The sequence below is a fragment of the Berghia stephanieae genome, chromosome 4 (assembly GCF_034508935.2).
Source record: "Berghia stephanieae isolate SIO BIC M18660-M18661 chromosome 4, UCSD_Bste_1.3, whole genome shotgun sequence".
NCBI lineage: Eukaryota > Metazoa > Mollusca > Gastropoda > Nudibranchia > Aeolidiidae > Berghia > Berghia stephanieae.
Window position 1 is genome coordinate 91,860,647 of NC_088363.1, and position 15,000 is coordinate 91,875,646.

General features: G+C 38.6%; 2 protein-coding genes across 4 annotated transcripts in view; one reads left to right on the forward strand and one right to left on the reverse strand.

The window, feature by feature from the left end:
• LOC144971576 (amyloid beta precursor protein binding family B member 2-like) overlaps positions 1 to 15,000 on the reverse strand; it is a 133,777-nt gene that overhangs the window by 73,927 nt on the left and 44,850 nt on the right. The window contains exon 1 of one of the 3 annotated variants that reach the window (XR_013645158.1): positions 13,265 to 14,558. The exons of 1 other annotated variant lie outside the window; for it this stretch is intronic. Coding sequence is in view for 1 of the 2 variants with exons in the window: in XM_078912619.1 (XP_078768745.1) it covers positions 13,265 to 14,216 (952 nt within the window). In the remaining variant the exon portion in view is untranslated. Of the gene's footprint in view, positions 1 to 13,264; positions 14,559 to 15,000 lie in introns of those variants that run through there. One more of the 3 variants, XM_078912619.1, reaches the window with a different exon arrangement.
• LOC144971647 (uncharacterized) lies at positions 7,528 to 10,033 on the forward strand. Its single transcript, XM_078912722.1, has one exon. The coding sequence runs from the start codon at positions 7,562 to 7,564 to the stop codon at positions 10,031 to 10,033; it is 2,472 nt and encodes an 823-aa protein (XP_078768848.1). The 5' UTR covers positions 7,528 to 7,561.

Consider the following 15,000-nt stretch of genomic DNA (forward strand, 5'->3'; position numbering starts at 1 on the left):
TGATTCGTGTTCGTTTCCACAAGATCGATAATGCTATGCATGGTTCGCGTTGTATTCTAAATCTAGAAAGATTTCATACGCCAAATTTACATTTTTACAATATTTTTAGATTTGATTATCTCCCCCTACCCTCTCGTCAACACTACGCCCAATACCTCCTCTCTCTCTCTCTCTCTCTCTCTTTTCTTCTCTCTCCTTCTCTCTCTCTCTCTCTCTCTCTCTCTCATATCACTCTCTCTCTCACTCTCTCTCTCTCTTCTCTCTCTATCAGCCTATCTCTTTTTATCTTTCTCTCTCTCTCGCTCTCTCTCTCTCTCTCTCTCTCTCTCCCCCTATACACACACACACACACACACACACACACACACACATATATATACATACATACACGGGTGTTATAACGTTTTACATACAGAGTTAAAATAAACAATTCAAAATTCATGGGACCTACTCACGATTCAAGACATTAGAAAATCAATTGGACCATTGTAAAAAATGCAACGGATCAGTCATAAAGCAAAATGAGGGACCAAAAGATCACATTAAAATTTGAGAATTGTGTCCAAAATCTTCGATATGGCATTTTTGCGGTGTGTTTATTAAAACACTTGTGGAAAAAAAATCTTTCAATATATTTTTTTGGGGAAAAATTGTCTAAATAAATTTGTATAAATCTGTTGTGGTAAAATTCCAGATTTGTATGATTTACAGTTGGCGGCTGCAGGCTTCTAAACGTTTCCCCTTTTTTTTCTCTTCCACCCAATATATTAACAATAACAAATTATTGATGAAAACAAAAAATAAGTCTTAGTCACACAAGGCATTAAAAATATTTAAACAATAAAAATCACCATGTTTTTGCGATTTTTGAGCATGAGCCGAGTAACTGAAATCATTACCAAAACCATAAATTCACACAATCAAAAAAAAAAAAAGAAAAGAAAAAGATAATAGAAAGATAAAACGTACAAATCTATCCTATCTTAATATACACGTCTTGTGCATTGTGATGGTGCCAAACATTCCAGAGACGAAAAGAAGTGGTGAGCTCATCGAACATGAAACTTTCTTCTTTTTTAAAAAGTTGCCATGGAGAAAATGTTGATGCTTCAAGCCAGATTATTTATAGCTAACATGGAATTTGTAGGGAGTAAGTTATCAAAAACTAAACATGAGAGAAGAATCGTTATGAAACATTCCGTCTGTATGTCGCTCAATATTTTCTGTCTTTATCATCATCTTCTAACAACCACCAACATAAGAGAGCATAAAAGAGTAACCGTTGTATTATTCATTATATGAAACGTCTGAAAAGCTCCTTTCAACCAAAAAGGACTAGCCATAACACCCTTATATTACATTCTATATCTGTATCTCCCATCCTATCTAATAAGGGGAGAAAATCGATGATTTCTCATCTTTTTGGGCTTTACAAAACGGAGGCAGCGCATCCGAGAGAGCAATCATAAATTCATATTGAACACTGCTAAAATAGATTCAAGTCTACAGAGGAATGTATGCGTCATAAACCACGAGAAGAGAACTCGTATATAAATGAATAATAAATAGATAAATAAATGAAGCATTTTATTTGACGCTTGTATTCCTTTTTATCTGCTAGTACAGAATTTATTATCAAAGCGCTCCTCCCATTCTATACAATAAAAATATAATACAAATAAAAAGAAAGTCAAGTAATCATTTGCAGTTCTTCTTAAGAGTTTTTTCCCATGCTTTTATATAGCTATACCATCTAATACGTTTCCTCTTGCAAGGCGGGGATTCCTCGATATGTCACGAATGTCTTCGTTTACTCCAAAAGAAGAGATTCCAAGGGTGAGGACAACAGAATAAGGATGTGTAGGACTACCTCTGATTCTCTATTCTTTGGCGTGGCCCGATGTGGAACCCAAATGGCCCAGGAGGCCATGCTCCCCCGCCCTCAGGGGAAGTCCGCCCACCACAAGTTTGATGGAAATAGAATTCGAATCATTGCATTTCATCATGTGTCAATCTATTATAGCACGTGGTCCATTCAAAAACTCACCAATTGTGGCTGGCAATACAATATCAAACATGTGTTGTAACCATCACAAAATCCTACGCCTCACACAAACCTTTTCAAAGCGAATTAAACGGATTGTGGTGAGAGAAAAAAAAAAAAAGGTTCACCTCCTGTAGTTGGCAAAAAATAGGTATATAAATAGATACATTTAAACATTTATTTATTTATTTATTTAATTTAAAAACGTTGTATATTTACTAATTTATTTACTTATTAATGTAATTTTATTTATTTATTAACTTATTTATTTATTTACTTATTGATGCATTTTATTTATTATATTTACTTATTCATTTATTTATTTACAAACACATGAGGACGACGAAGACGCGACTATGTTGTTCACACAGCCAGTCTCTGTCTTATCATTCATGACACGCGGCAGGGTTCTCAGACGGTAACAAGATAATGTACGTCCTGGGCTATCCTCTGAGGTAATTCTCAGGAGGGACAGGCAGGGCTCATCGACCTCAATAATGACATGAAAGAATTGATGGGGAGAGACACCATGGAGCGAAGGTCAAGTCAACGCGAAGCAAATTCTCGTTTTCATGGAAACTCCGATGAACTTCGAAGAAAGACAATAACAACAAATATTTTGTTTATAAATTAAATATCATAAAATGCAACAGTTTAAATATAATTTTAAACAAACCAAAATGGAATGTGGGAATAAACAAATACTAACTAAAAAACAACAAAATGAAAATACGAAGGACTGAACACACATCGAACGGTCAGACGATAAGTTTTCAAAGCCAGCGCCCCAAAAAAAACAAAAAAACAATCAAAAAAAAACAAAAAAAAAAACAAAACACACACACACACACACACACACACACACACACACACACACACCACATACACGCACAAACAAACAAAACAAACCCGTAAAAAGCGGATACTATATTCAATTCAAAAAAAAAAAAAAAAAAGAAACATTAGAGACATGTGTGTTTAAGAATTACTCGAAGTAAACTAAAACATGAATTCTAAAATCTAAAAAAACCGGAAGGATCACCTGATATACTTCTATTACTCAATAAAAGAAAATAAGAACAGGAAAAGAAACTAGCCTATCCCATTAAATATAAGAAATTGATTTTCACTTTGAATTGAACTCGGAAGCAGAAATCACTCACAACGGTGCAAAAATCTCAGAATGACTCACGATTCATTTAAACAACAACAAACAAAAAGTGTCGAAATTATTCTTAAAGAAAAATAATATATTCAAAATGCTACAGGAATGATCAACAATAAAAAAATAGACACCCCATATTAAATTCCCTGTCTTATTTCTTTCTCATAAAATCGGCTAACGCAATGTTGCCTGCCCTTAAGCATTTTCCCCGCTGTCATTCCAATTCTATTACCCTCCATGCTCCCTTCTCCCGCTTTCACATTCTCATCTGAGGCGTCACCATCGTCAACATCCTGGCCCTGGGCAATCTAACCACGACGGAAACTTCCATGACATGGTCACAGAGATGCCAATGCACACACAAAAAAAAGATGCCACAACTCTATCATGAAGAGATGAAGTGAGTAGGAAAGTGCCAGAAGACAATAGAGAATAAAAAATTTTTCGCGGCGGTGATGGGGGTATGAACCCGCGACCTTACTGGAACGACAACTCCGTCTGGCCGGTGAGAGCGTTACTCTACCGTATGAGCTATCCACGATCCCAAATCCACTCACTTTTCTGAAATAACAACACTATTACGATTTTCAAAACACCATCGACATCTAATCGGTCACCATCTATATTATGTGCTGGGTATATGTATGTGTATGACTATTTGTATGTGAGTGTGTGTGTGTGTGAGAGAGAGAAAGAGAGAGAGAGAGAGAGAGAGAGAGAGAGAGAGAGAGAGAGAGAGAGAGAGAGGGAGAGAGAGAGAGAGAGATTAAAATCCGAAATGAAAAAAAAAATCCGCATTTTCTTCAACCTGTTGGCATCTCTGTCCCGAGTCTTCAAAGCCTCCTCCTAGTTCGATCTTCCCCTTGATTAGATCACAATGCAATTGGAGCAAAGGGAGAGATCCCATTTCTTGAGGGCCCTAACGTTATACGAGATCTCTTTGTGCTCAGTCAATGCAATACTCGTCCCACACTTACTCCCGAAATAAAGTAAGAACACGACATGGCTTTATCCAATAAACTCAGCTTTTCTTTATAAAGGGCAACAAGGTTGGTGTATTTTCAACCTATCCTTGATAGTAGGGAATTTTTTTTCCTCATGTTTATGACCAGACGACATGTCCGAGATATTCAAGCAAGTGGTATGTCATAAAGTTTATTAGTTAAATGGAACTGTTTAGTCTTGACAAGAATCTTCCGAAGTTAATTAATCACCAGCCTACAAAGACAGCTTGAGTACAATACGTTGACGTCCACAGCTATCGTGTCAATACTAAATTGATTTAACCGGGTAAAAAAGCAGTCAAAAACAACTTAAGTCAAAGAACAAAATTGGACAAAAAAATTCAATCCTTAGATCACATGGTGAAGAACCCTATACTCTCTCTCTCTCTCTCTCTCTCTCTCTCTCTCTCTCTCTCTCTCTCTCTCTCTCTCTCTCTCTCTCCCTCCCTCTGAGTCCTTGGAAAACGCAAAGCTCTTTAATCACACTGTGTCTCATCACACAGGATGGAAAAAGAGAGTCTAGCTGGCAACAGCATTTATCCCGTTGAAAATAAATTATAATAGCGCATAGCAGGTTGCATGTCTCGTACTCGGGGGCAGCGCGGCTCGGGGTACATTCTTTGCTTCCTACCGCTGCTCTGTATGGCTTTGAGCAAGTCACCTCGCCCTAGCTCAATTTGCGGCCCTGCTCTGCGGTTGACGCCTGGGTTATTCCAGTCTTCCCTTGGAATAGCCCCTATAGGATGAATAAAGGGAATTTGATTTTTAAAATTTTAAATTTTATTTTACTCACCGTTTTGAGTAATTGTTGCCTTTAGGACCCCAGCACCTCATGTATAGATCGGCTTTACAGAAGCTCAACTTTGATAATTCTTCATGCCCTAGAATCTGGCATTCAGTCTCAACCCCATCGTATTAACGTTTAATGAGTTTACGAGTGGACCCATATAAGACAACCTGGCCGATCACGCCAAAAATAAACACACAAAAAAAAAAAAACAACAAACAAGCAAACAAATAAACAAACAAACAAAAAACATTTCTTTTTTTACCATGACGTGTTGTCACCTGAATACCAAGTGGGGTTTATCTAAATTCAAATTTAAAAAAAAAATAATAAAAGAAGAAGAAATTTAAAAAAAGCTAAGATTCTTTCAGTCCTTTTGCTGAGATATCGAACTTAGTTTATATCTTTAAAAAATAAATAAACAAATGCAGTTAGACGTCATGCCCATGTAAGGAAATGCCTTTGCGTTTTATGGCGTTTTATGCTGTAGGGAAGTACCTGTGGTATGCACGACTCAGGACATCCAACCTTATCTTGATTTATTTCTTTTGTCACTCTAAAACGTGAGGGTGTAGCATTTCCGTCGTGTCTTAGAGTCTGATCTTCGACATCCCCAATTTAATCCCTGACGTTATCGGAGCTGCGAATGGCCATTGTCTCCATAGACCATGGTTGACTTCGTGACGATCCATCCATCGTACGCGCTTTGTATTCATTTAGGGGTAAACATGTTTAGGGGGAGAAGAACATTATATTACAACACCCACCCCCATTTCGCCTCGAGTTTTTTCCATGATGCATGCGAATAGGGATGGTAAAGATAGTGACTTTTAATTTCATCTTCAGTTCTGCTGTAAGTCCGTGGTGGAGAAGGACGTTTTGTATTTTCTGTTGTGAAAGTCCATAGTAACGTTCTATCACGGCTTCTAACTCCTGTCTCTGTTGTGAGACAGTATTACCAAACAGAAATTAATGTTGTTTGATTTCTTTTGAGTAGTGCTCTGTTGGTGAGATTTCAGTGTTATTTGTAATCTATTGAAATATTGTGTTCTGTTGTGATTATCGGCATTTCTGATTTAATTGATTGTTTATGATAATAGTGATACCCGAGTTTCCAGTGCTATTTTGCGATGTGTCATTTATCCGGTTATATACTGAGTTTTCTATTTGTGTTGATATTTGTAGAATTGATTATCATTGTTTTCATTTTCTTTCCCAAATCTAGAGATCTGGCCTTTCTTTAAACTTTTTGTGACTTTACCTGACCATCAAGTCACCTTTATGTGACTCATTGTAACATCAATGAACATTGACTATAACGTATAACCTTTAGTAACAAGAACTGAAACCTATTACTTAATGAACAAAAACAAGAACTGAAACCTGTTACAAAATAGACATAATTACATACTGTGACCTATACAAGATTTGAAAAACAATCCATTGTTTGATAACAGACATTGTCTGGAACCTAATACATTGGTTCTGTGTGTCATTCATCTGGACATTTAGCTCATCAATAACCCACACTTGGAATAACACACAGGCAACTACAGCACGTAGAATATCATCTTCACACAGACGGAGATAAGTTGGGGACCCTGAGGTCATACAAACTAAATAATCATGTTTTTCTATCATTATTCATATATCATTTAGCTTTATATTCACATCATTCACTTCTATCACCAACTCATCATATCTGTCAATCATTAGTTTCATCAATATTATTTTGACATTTATCCTTTTATCACTGACTATATTATCAATATCATAATTCTACTTAGAAGCGTCATCTTGATAACATTCATTACATCAACATCATCATCATTATCATCCATCCCCATACCATCTTGATTCATCTGCTATATTCAATCATATACATTTCATTTATATCCAGCTCATTACATTAATTAATAAACACTTCATATCATATACACTTAAATCTCGGACTTGTTGTGTTCATAATTTGTGAATCTTTGGCAGTCAGCCTCACCCCCCCTTTTTTTTTTTTTTTTTTCTTATATAAGTGTCGCCGTCTGGGTCCGAACCGTGCACACTCGTGCCCTGACCGTGTGACATAATTTGGTGGAGCTGCCGGGTAGGATATCTGATTGCCATTGTTTTTGCATATTGTGAATTGATAAGTTTTGAGACACACTTACATCTATACACACCAAGAGTAATCATATACTCGTAATTGCAGTTCTCTCTAGCTAGCACTTAGCCACGAGCTGTTTATAAGGACGAACAGTTTTGAACCTAGTTCCTCTTCATTCAGATATATTGTTTCAGTCGATAACACAGGTTACATGAATCTTGTTACCCCCCCCCCCCTCCACCTGTTTCTATCTATTATATAGATAATCCACTTTAATCGCTCTAAACACCCCTCCTCATTTCATTGTCATCCCCAGTCTCGGGGATTACTCAACCTTATCAGAGTTATTCTTTTGCTCTTCCCTTTAGCGACGCCATTGGCTGTCTACGTTTTCTCTTTGATTTTTCATTGTATAACATTTTAGTTTACTGCCGTCTCTGCCGACATTACAGTTCCAAACATGAGTACTAGCATTGAAAAGTTAGCTAAGATTGGATCATCTTTGGGTCTCTCCGGAAGTGAGTTGAAAGACTGGATAGAGAAGTCTATCAAAGAAGAAGACGACAGAAAACAGAGAGAACTTGATGCAGAGAGGGCAAGGGCGGAAAGAGATATCGAAATTGAAAGAGAGAGGGTTAAATTAGAGACGGAAAGGTTGCGAGAAGAAGAGGACAGAAAACAGAGAGAACTTGATGCAGAGAGAGCAAGGGCGGAAAGAGATATCGAAATTGAAAGAGAGAGGGTTAAATTAGAGACGGAAAGGTTGCGAGAAGAAGACGACAGAAAACAGAGAGAACTTGAGGCAGAGAAAGCAAGGGCGGAAAGAGATATGGAAATTGAAAGAGAGAGGGTTAAATTAGAGATGGAAAGGTTGCGAGAAGAAGACGACAGAAAACAGAGAGAATTTGAGGCAGAGAGGTCAAGGGCGGAAAGAGATATCGAAATTGAAAGAGAGAGGGTTAAATTAGAGACGGAAAGGTTGCGAGAAGAGACAGCACTGATAACTTTGCGATTGGAATTGCAGCAGAGGAAAAATGAAGGCAGGGAAGAGGGAGCAATCGGAGGTCAGGCGGAAAGTACTAGTCACATGAAAACTATTAGACTACCAAAATTACCACCTTTTCATGCTGCCAATGATAATCTCCACGACTATCTTCAAAGATTCGAAAGGTATGCGCGAGTAAATGGATGGGAGGAGGAAGATTGGGCCACCCATCTCAGCGCTCTCCTTACTGGCAACGCCTTGGAAGTATACAGTCGCCTATCCGACGATGAGGCCAACGACTACTCTATCCTGAAGGCAAGCCTCCTCAAGCGATATAATTTAACGGAAGATGGATTTCGCGAAAAATTTCGCAAGTCAAGACCGGAGTCGGGAGAAAGCATTGAGCAGTTTAGTAACCGGATTAGCAGTTACTTCAGCAAGTGGGTGGAAATGGCAGGAAAGAACAAGGAAGATGCCGGTGACATCACTGACCTAATTATTAAGGAGCAGTTGATGGACATTTGTGGGCGAGAGCTCCTCGTGTTTGTCAAAGAAAGAAAGCCCACAAGTGTGAAATCAGTCGTGGAACTGATCAGCCAATTTATAGATGCTCACGGCTCAGCAGGTGCCTTCACGAGATCAGCACCAATCAGAACAAAGCAAGAGATGGACTCAAATCAAGTAAGGCCAGAGAATCTCAACCAGAGAGAATTAAGCGGACCGCCTAGGAACGGTCCAGTCACATGTCACATATGCAAGAGAGCGGGACATATTGCCAGAGATTGTAGAACAAAACCCGGACTGGCCGCAGTAACGGTCAGTATATGCGACTACTGCAAGAAACGGGGGCACACTTCGATAGACTGCCGGAAAAGGCAGTTTGATGAGAAGAGGCTACAACCTCCACAGGTCGCCTCAATGTCAGCACCTAACTACACTAACGAAGATTCAAAACACTGCAGCCATGGGCACATGCAACTGATGTGCGGCTGCACACTCCCAGTAACGTCGGCCTTATGCCTGGGCCACGAGGGACGAGACAAGAATATGCCGGTAGCCAACGGCTTACTGAACGGCCGACCGGTGACTGTACTCCGGGACAGCGGATGCAGTTGTGTGGTGGTCAAGAAGGGCCTAGTTGACGGCAGTAGCAGGGGAACACGGAAAGTCCCGGTCCTACTTGCTGACGGCACTGCTAGAGGGAACACGACGGTGGACGTCACCATTGACTGTCCATATTTTAAAGGTGAAGTCAGTGCGGTGGAAATGGAACACCCACTATTTGACGTCATCCTTGGAAACATACCAGGGGCGAAATGTCCTGGTATGTGTAACACACGTTCTGTGCGAGCAGTCGAGACACGAGGCTCAAAGCACAAAAAGATGAAGAAGTCAGTGACGTTACCTGCCCCCAAAATAGACGTCACGCCTGCATATTTAAAGGCTCAACAAGAAGCTGACACATCAATAGCTAAAGCTAGAGAATTTGCAAGCAGTGGTGAGAAGAAAATCACCAACAAGAAAAGTAAACAGTGGTATGCATACGATGACGGAATCCTGTACCGCCACTACACTTCGCCCAAGGTACACCATGGAAATCCAACGAAACAGGTAGTGCTACCGAAGGGACTGCGAATCACAGTCATGCGACTAGCGCATGAGGGTGTCTTTGTGGGACACTTGGCGGCCAAGAAGACAACAGAACGCATTCTAGAAGCGTTTTATTGGCCGAGCATTTGGACTGACGTGCGCAAATTCTGTCGTTCATGCGATGTATGTCAAAGGTGCGCACCAAAAGGTAAAACCCAGAAAGTTCCCCTTCAGGAGATGCCCTTAATTGAGACTCCATTTCCGCGTGTTGCTGTCGACCTCGTGAGGACGATCATGCCGGCATCAGTCAAGGGAACCAAGAACCATGGTCCGGACTATTCAGCCAGGCTAGCTTAAGCTGCTGAATACATTGCTCAGGCATTTCCTGGTCTTTTAGACAAAATCCAAGATTTTGTCTTAAGTGGGGGGCTGTAAGGAAATGCCTTTGCGTTTTATGGCGTTTTATGCTGTAGGGAAGTACCTGTGGTATGCACGACTCAGGACATCCAACCTTATCTTGATTTATTTCTTTTGTCACTCTAAAACGTGAGGGTGTAGCATTTCCGTCGTGTCTTAGAGTCTGATCTTCGACATCCCCAATTTAATCCCTGACGTTATCGGAGCTGCGAATGGCCATTGTCTCCATAGACCATGGTTGACTTCGTGACGATCCATCCATCGTACGCGCTTTGTATTCATTTAGGGGTAAACATGTTTAGGGGGAGAAGAACATTAAATTACAACACCCACCCCCATTTCGCCTCGAGTTTTTTCCATGATGCATGCGAATAGGGATGGTAAAGATAGTGACTTTTAATTTCATCTTCAGTTCTGCTGTAAGTCCGTGGTGGAGAAGGACGTTTTGTATTTTCTGTTGTGAAAGTCCATAGTAACGTTCTATCACGGCTTCTAACTCCTGTCTCTGTTGTGAGACAGTATTACCAAACAGAAATTAATGTTGTTTGATTTCTTTTGAGTAGTGCTCTGTGGTGAGATTTCAGTGTTATTTGTAATCTATTGAAATATTGTGTTCTGTTGTGATTATCGGCATTTCTGATTTAATTGATTGTTTATGATAATAGTGATACCCGAGTTTCCAGTGCTATTTTGCGATGTGTCATTTATCCGGTTATATACTGAGTTTTCTACTTGTGTTGATATTTGTAGAATTGATTATCATTGTTTTCATTTTCTTTCCCAAATCTAGAGATCTGGCCTTTCTTTAAACTTTTTGTGACTTTACCTGACCATCAAGTCACCTTTATGTGACTCATTGTAACATCAATGAACATTGACTATAACGTATAACCTTTAGTAACAAGAACTGAAACCTATTACTTAATGAACAAAAACAAGAACTGAAACCTGTTACAAAATAGACATAATTACATACTGTGACCTATACAAGATTTGAAAAACAATCCATTGTTTGATAACAGACATTGTCTGGAACCTAATACATTGGTTCTGTGTGTCATTCATCTGGACATTTAGCTCATCAATAACCCACACTTGGAATAACACACAGGCAACTACAGCACGTAGAATATCATCTTCACACAGACGGAGATAAGTTGGGGACCCTGAGGTCATACAAACTAAATAATCATGTTTTTCTATCATTATTCATATATCATTTAGCTTTATATTCACATCATTCGCTTCTATCACCAACTCATCATATCTGTCAATCATTAGTTTCATCAATATTATTTTGACATTTATCCTTTTATCACTGACTATATTATCAATATCATAATTCTACTTAGAAGCGTCATCTTGATAACATTCATTACATCAACATCATCATCATTATCATCATCCACCATACCATCTTGATTCATCTGCTATATTCAATCATATACATTTCATTTATATCCAGCTCATTACATTAATTAATAAACACTTCATATCATATACACTTAAATCTCGGACTTGTTGTGTTCATAATTTGTGAATCTTTGGCAGTCAGCCTCACCCCCCCCCCCCCCTTTTTTTTTTTTTCTTATATAAGTGTCGCCGTCTGGGTCCGAACCGTGCACACTCGTGCCCTGACCGTGTGACAGCCCAATACACGTCACTGGTTCATGTAGGTATGCAAGGATGATGGTCCAAACAGATTTATCTTTTCGGGGATTTTTGTTTGTTTATTTGTTTTGTTTTTGTATTTATTTATTTATTTATTTATTTATTTATTTATTTATTTATTTATTTATTCATTTATATTTATTTTTAGGTTTTTAGTTGTTTTTTTTTGTTTTTTTTTGAGTGTTTTTGTTTGTTTTATTTTCGGATTTGTTTTTTTTTTTTTTTGCGACTTACAAGACATTAGAAGGAAATAAAATGGAGGAACTTTTAATAAATTAAAAACATGTGGAATGCGTGATCGCGACATCTTCTGGATGTTTTTGGGTTCCCAATAGGATAAAATCGATACAACCCTTCACGCTCACGAAACCAAAACCAACGCCCAACACACGCCTTCATTCTTCTGTATGGCCAGTTGATTTAAGTCTCCACTTGGCGGGAATTTTTGTCCCTTTTGTCAAACAAGGTTTAAGTCACGTTCAATGCAAATTGAGGAGGCGATGTGACTTACGGTAAACAAGCAGTTATTTGAACCAGCAGGAAGTACATTGTCAGATTTTAAATTGTCCACCGGCTTAAATTCCACCTCAGTAAATGGTTCCCCACTACTGAGTCTTGCTGAAATATCGAGAGCCTTCAGTGTTCTGCTGAACACCAACAATGCTTCTTTATTCACGAGGAAGATCAATCGCCTTCGGAAAGTTTCTGCTACGCCGTGATTACGCTATTGTATTTTTAGTCTCGCTAAAAATGTCTAGATATCCATCTGATCAGTAAGAATTGATATGTTGTCGACTTTCGGACTTCGAGTTCGAGACATATTTGTGGAAATTGGAAGTGAAACAATTAAGCGAGATATTTCAGATTAAAACCGACAAAGTCTAAGAAAATGGTAATTTTATGAAAAGAAATGTATTTATTAGTTGCTTGTATTCTAATAAAATGAAAACCTTTACTGTAAATGTCTATTTTAAAGGATTTTGTGGAGCTAGTGAGACTTTTAGGCCTTCAGGGCCAGTAAAAAATAAGTTGATGGGATTGTCAAACGAGTTTAGCTTAACTGCGCTTATAATACTGATTAAAATACAAAAACAAAACAAATCTATGACGCTCAAGGGTGAGGGGTATAGTTTAAATAGAAAAATGGAAGTAGATCCCATGAGCAATCCATCTTTTGTCGAATCTGAAATTCATCTGAACATTTAACAGGAATAAATTGTGTTGAATGGGACAACATGCCGAATAACTAATGACACCCGAAGAAAGTTAAGTGAATACATTAACCGTATTCAAAAACCAATCTCTCATGGGATGTAAACCTCAAATACATTATATTCAATGAGTAAAACGTTTCAACAACGTGGCAATATTTCAAGTGCTTTCTGACATTCAACATGTTTTTACTTTTATGCTGCAAAGCGCGATATTCTATCTGATTTCGTCATCATCATTTATCTATGACAGACCAAATCGAAAATCAATAAAATGAAGATGCATTACCTTCTATGGGGTTGTGGTAAATCTCATAACTGGACTCCGCTCTCCGATGTTTGCGGTATAAATTTGCGTACATAAAAAGGTTCAACCGGAACTTCCGGGTACGCGAACGCTTGCGTTGATAATATTGCTGGTAAGTTGTGCTGTACGGACTACTACTACCCCCGTTGGTTGACGAGTTTCTCTTTGGTCTTTGAAAGGACGAAGAAAACGACGATGACGATAACGAAGATAATGACGATGATGGTGACACTGACGTGCAACGAGAACTGGAAGAATCGATATCGCTATAATACAATTTTTCAAATGGGAAATTGGATTGCCAGCAAGGCCTATTGCTTAATGAGTAGGAAGACTGCTCACACTGACTAACCCAAAAGGCGCAATTTTCGTTCCGTTCCTTGCATTCCGCATCATGTATCGCGGAACAGGGTTTATCCGTGTGGGCGCTATTATTTTTATGATCGGAATAGAAATGATTCTCATTGGTGTTGACGATGTGATGGTGGTGAGAAGAAAGACGATGATATTGAAGAGTCTGATGGTCATGACTGAGTTTATTATTATTATCATTATTATTGTTGTTGTTGTTGTTCATATTATTGATTGCAGCATTGTTGTTATTCAAAACATTTCGCCGACAACTGTAGTTCCGAATACGGTAGCTGTCAAAATCTACCGCCTTTGCAGGCGATGTCCAATTGGGATGCAAATATACATTGCTTTCCTTGTGGTTGCTGGGAATATTTGATCTGACGTACTGATTCGAATTGTCAGACAACACTGACAAACGATCCCCCTTGCCATTAGAACACATTTGCTGCTTCGGAGAATCGTAATAACGAGGTTTGTTGTTGTTGTCGCCGCTTCTGCTGTTGTGGTTTGTATGTTTTCCAGGGTTAATTGCCGGGTCTATGAAATTTGAATTCCTATTTGATGGGAACACATGTTTCATTTGGTGACAATTCACACTGGGGGGAGAGAAAAATCTTCCAGAATTCGAGCTATAACTACTCCATCGTCCATCATTAAAATATTCATCATCTACGTTGTTCCTGTATGGCCTCGTTTCCATTTTCGCAGTAGCCATAATATGATCTGTTATCATTAAAATCAACTCCTTGTTGACCTTCTGTTTTGTCATTGTAAACGTCCGAGTTGTTTACATCCGTGCTGAAAGCTTGAATTCGTGAGGCCTCTCCGCCTCGTTTGTAGTAGTAATTACGACTATTGAAAACACTTCCCATTAACACATAAATATGTTCGGAGGTCCCATAACAAAATTATAACCAATTGTCTGTTGAGAAAAAATACCCAATGGTTTTGAAAATCACGAGAAAATGTGAAAATTAATCAATAAAAAAGGGAGGTGGTGGTGGGGGGATTTAAATAGATTTTAACATGCATTTCTTTTCTTCTTTTTCTTGCCTTTTTTTGGGGGGAAAGGGGGAGGGGGGGGGGGTTGTTTAATTTGTTATACTTGCTAAATTGGTACAACAATGTGATTCTTCACTTCCGGATATCGGGGTATTGCTTTAAAATAAAATCTCAAACACACAATATCATATCCCTCGCTGTTTATTGATTTTGGTTCTTGCTTATGACTAACCCCAATATCAAATAACGGTGGATTCATAAAAATACTAACGGAAGAGTGAAAATGGAGAGGCAGCCCCTACCGTTTTCTACGACTACGATTCATAAAAAGCGTGGGTATCCTTTAATATTTAAAAATAGTT

Excerpts from the sequence above, each read along its gene's own strand:
- LOC144971647 (XM_078912722.1), top strand. The coding sequence starts at position 7,562 with ATGAGTACTAGCATTGAAAAGTTAGCTAAGATTGGATCATCTTTGGGT.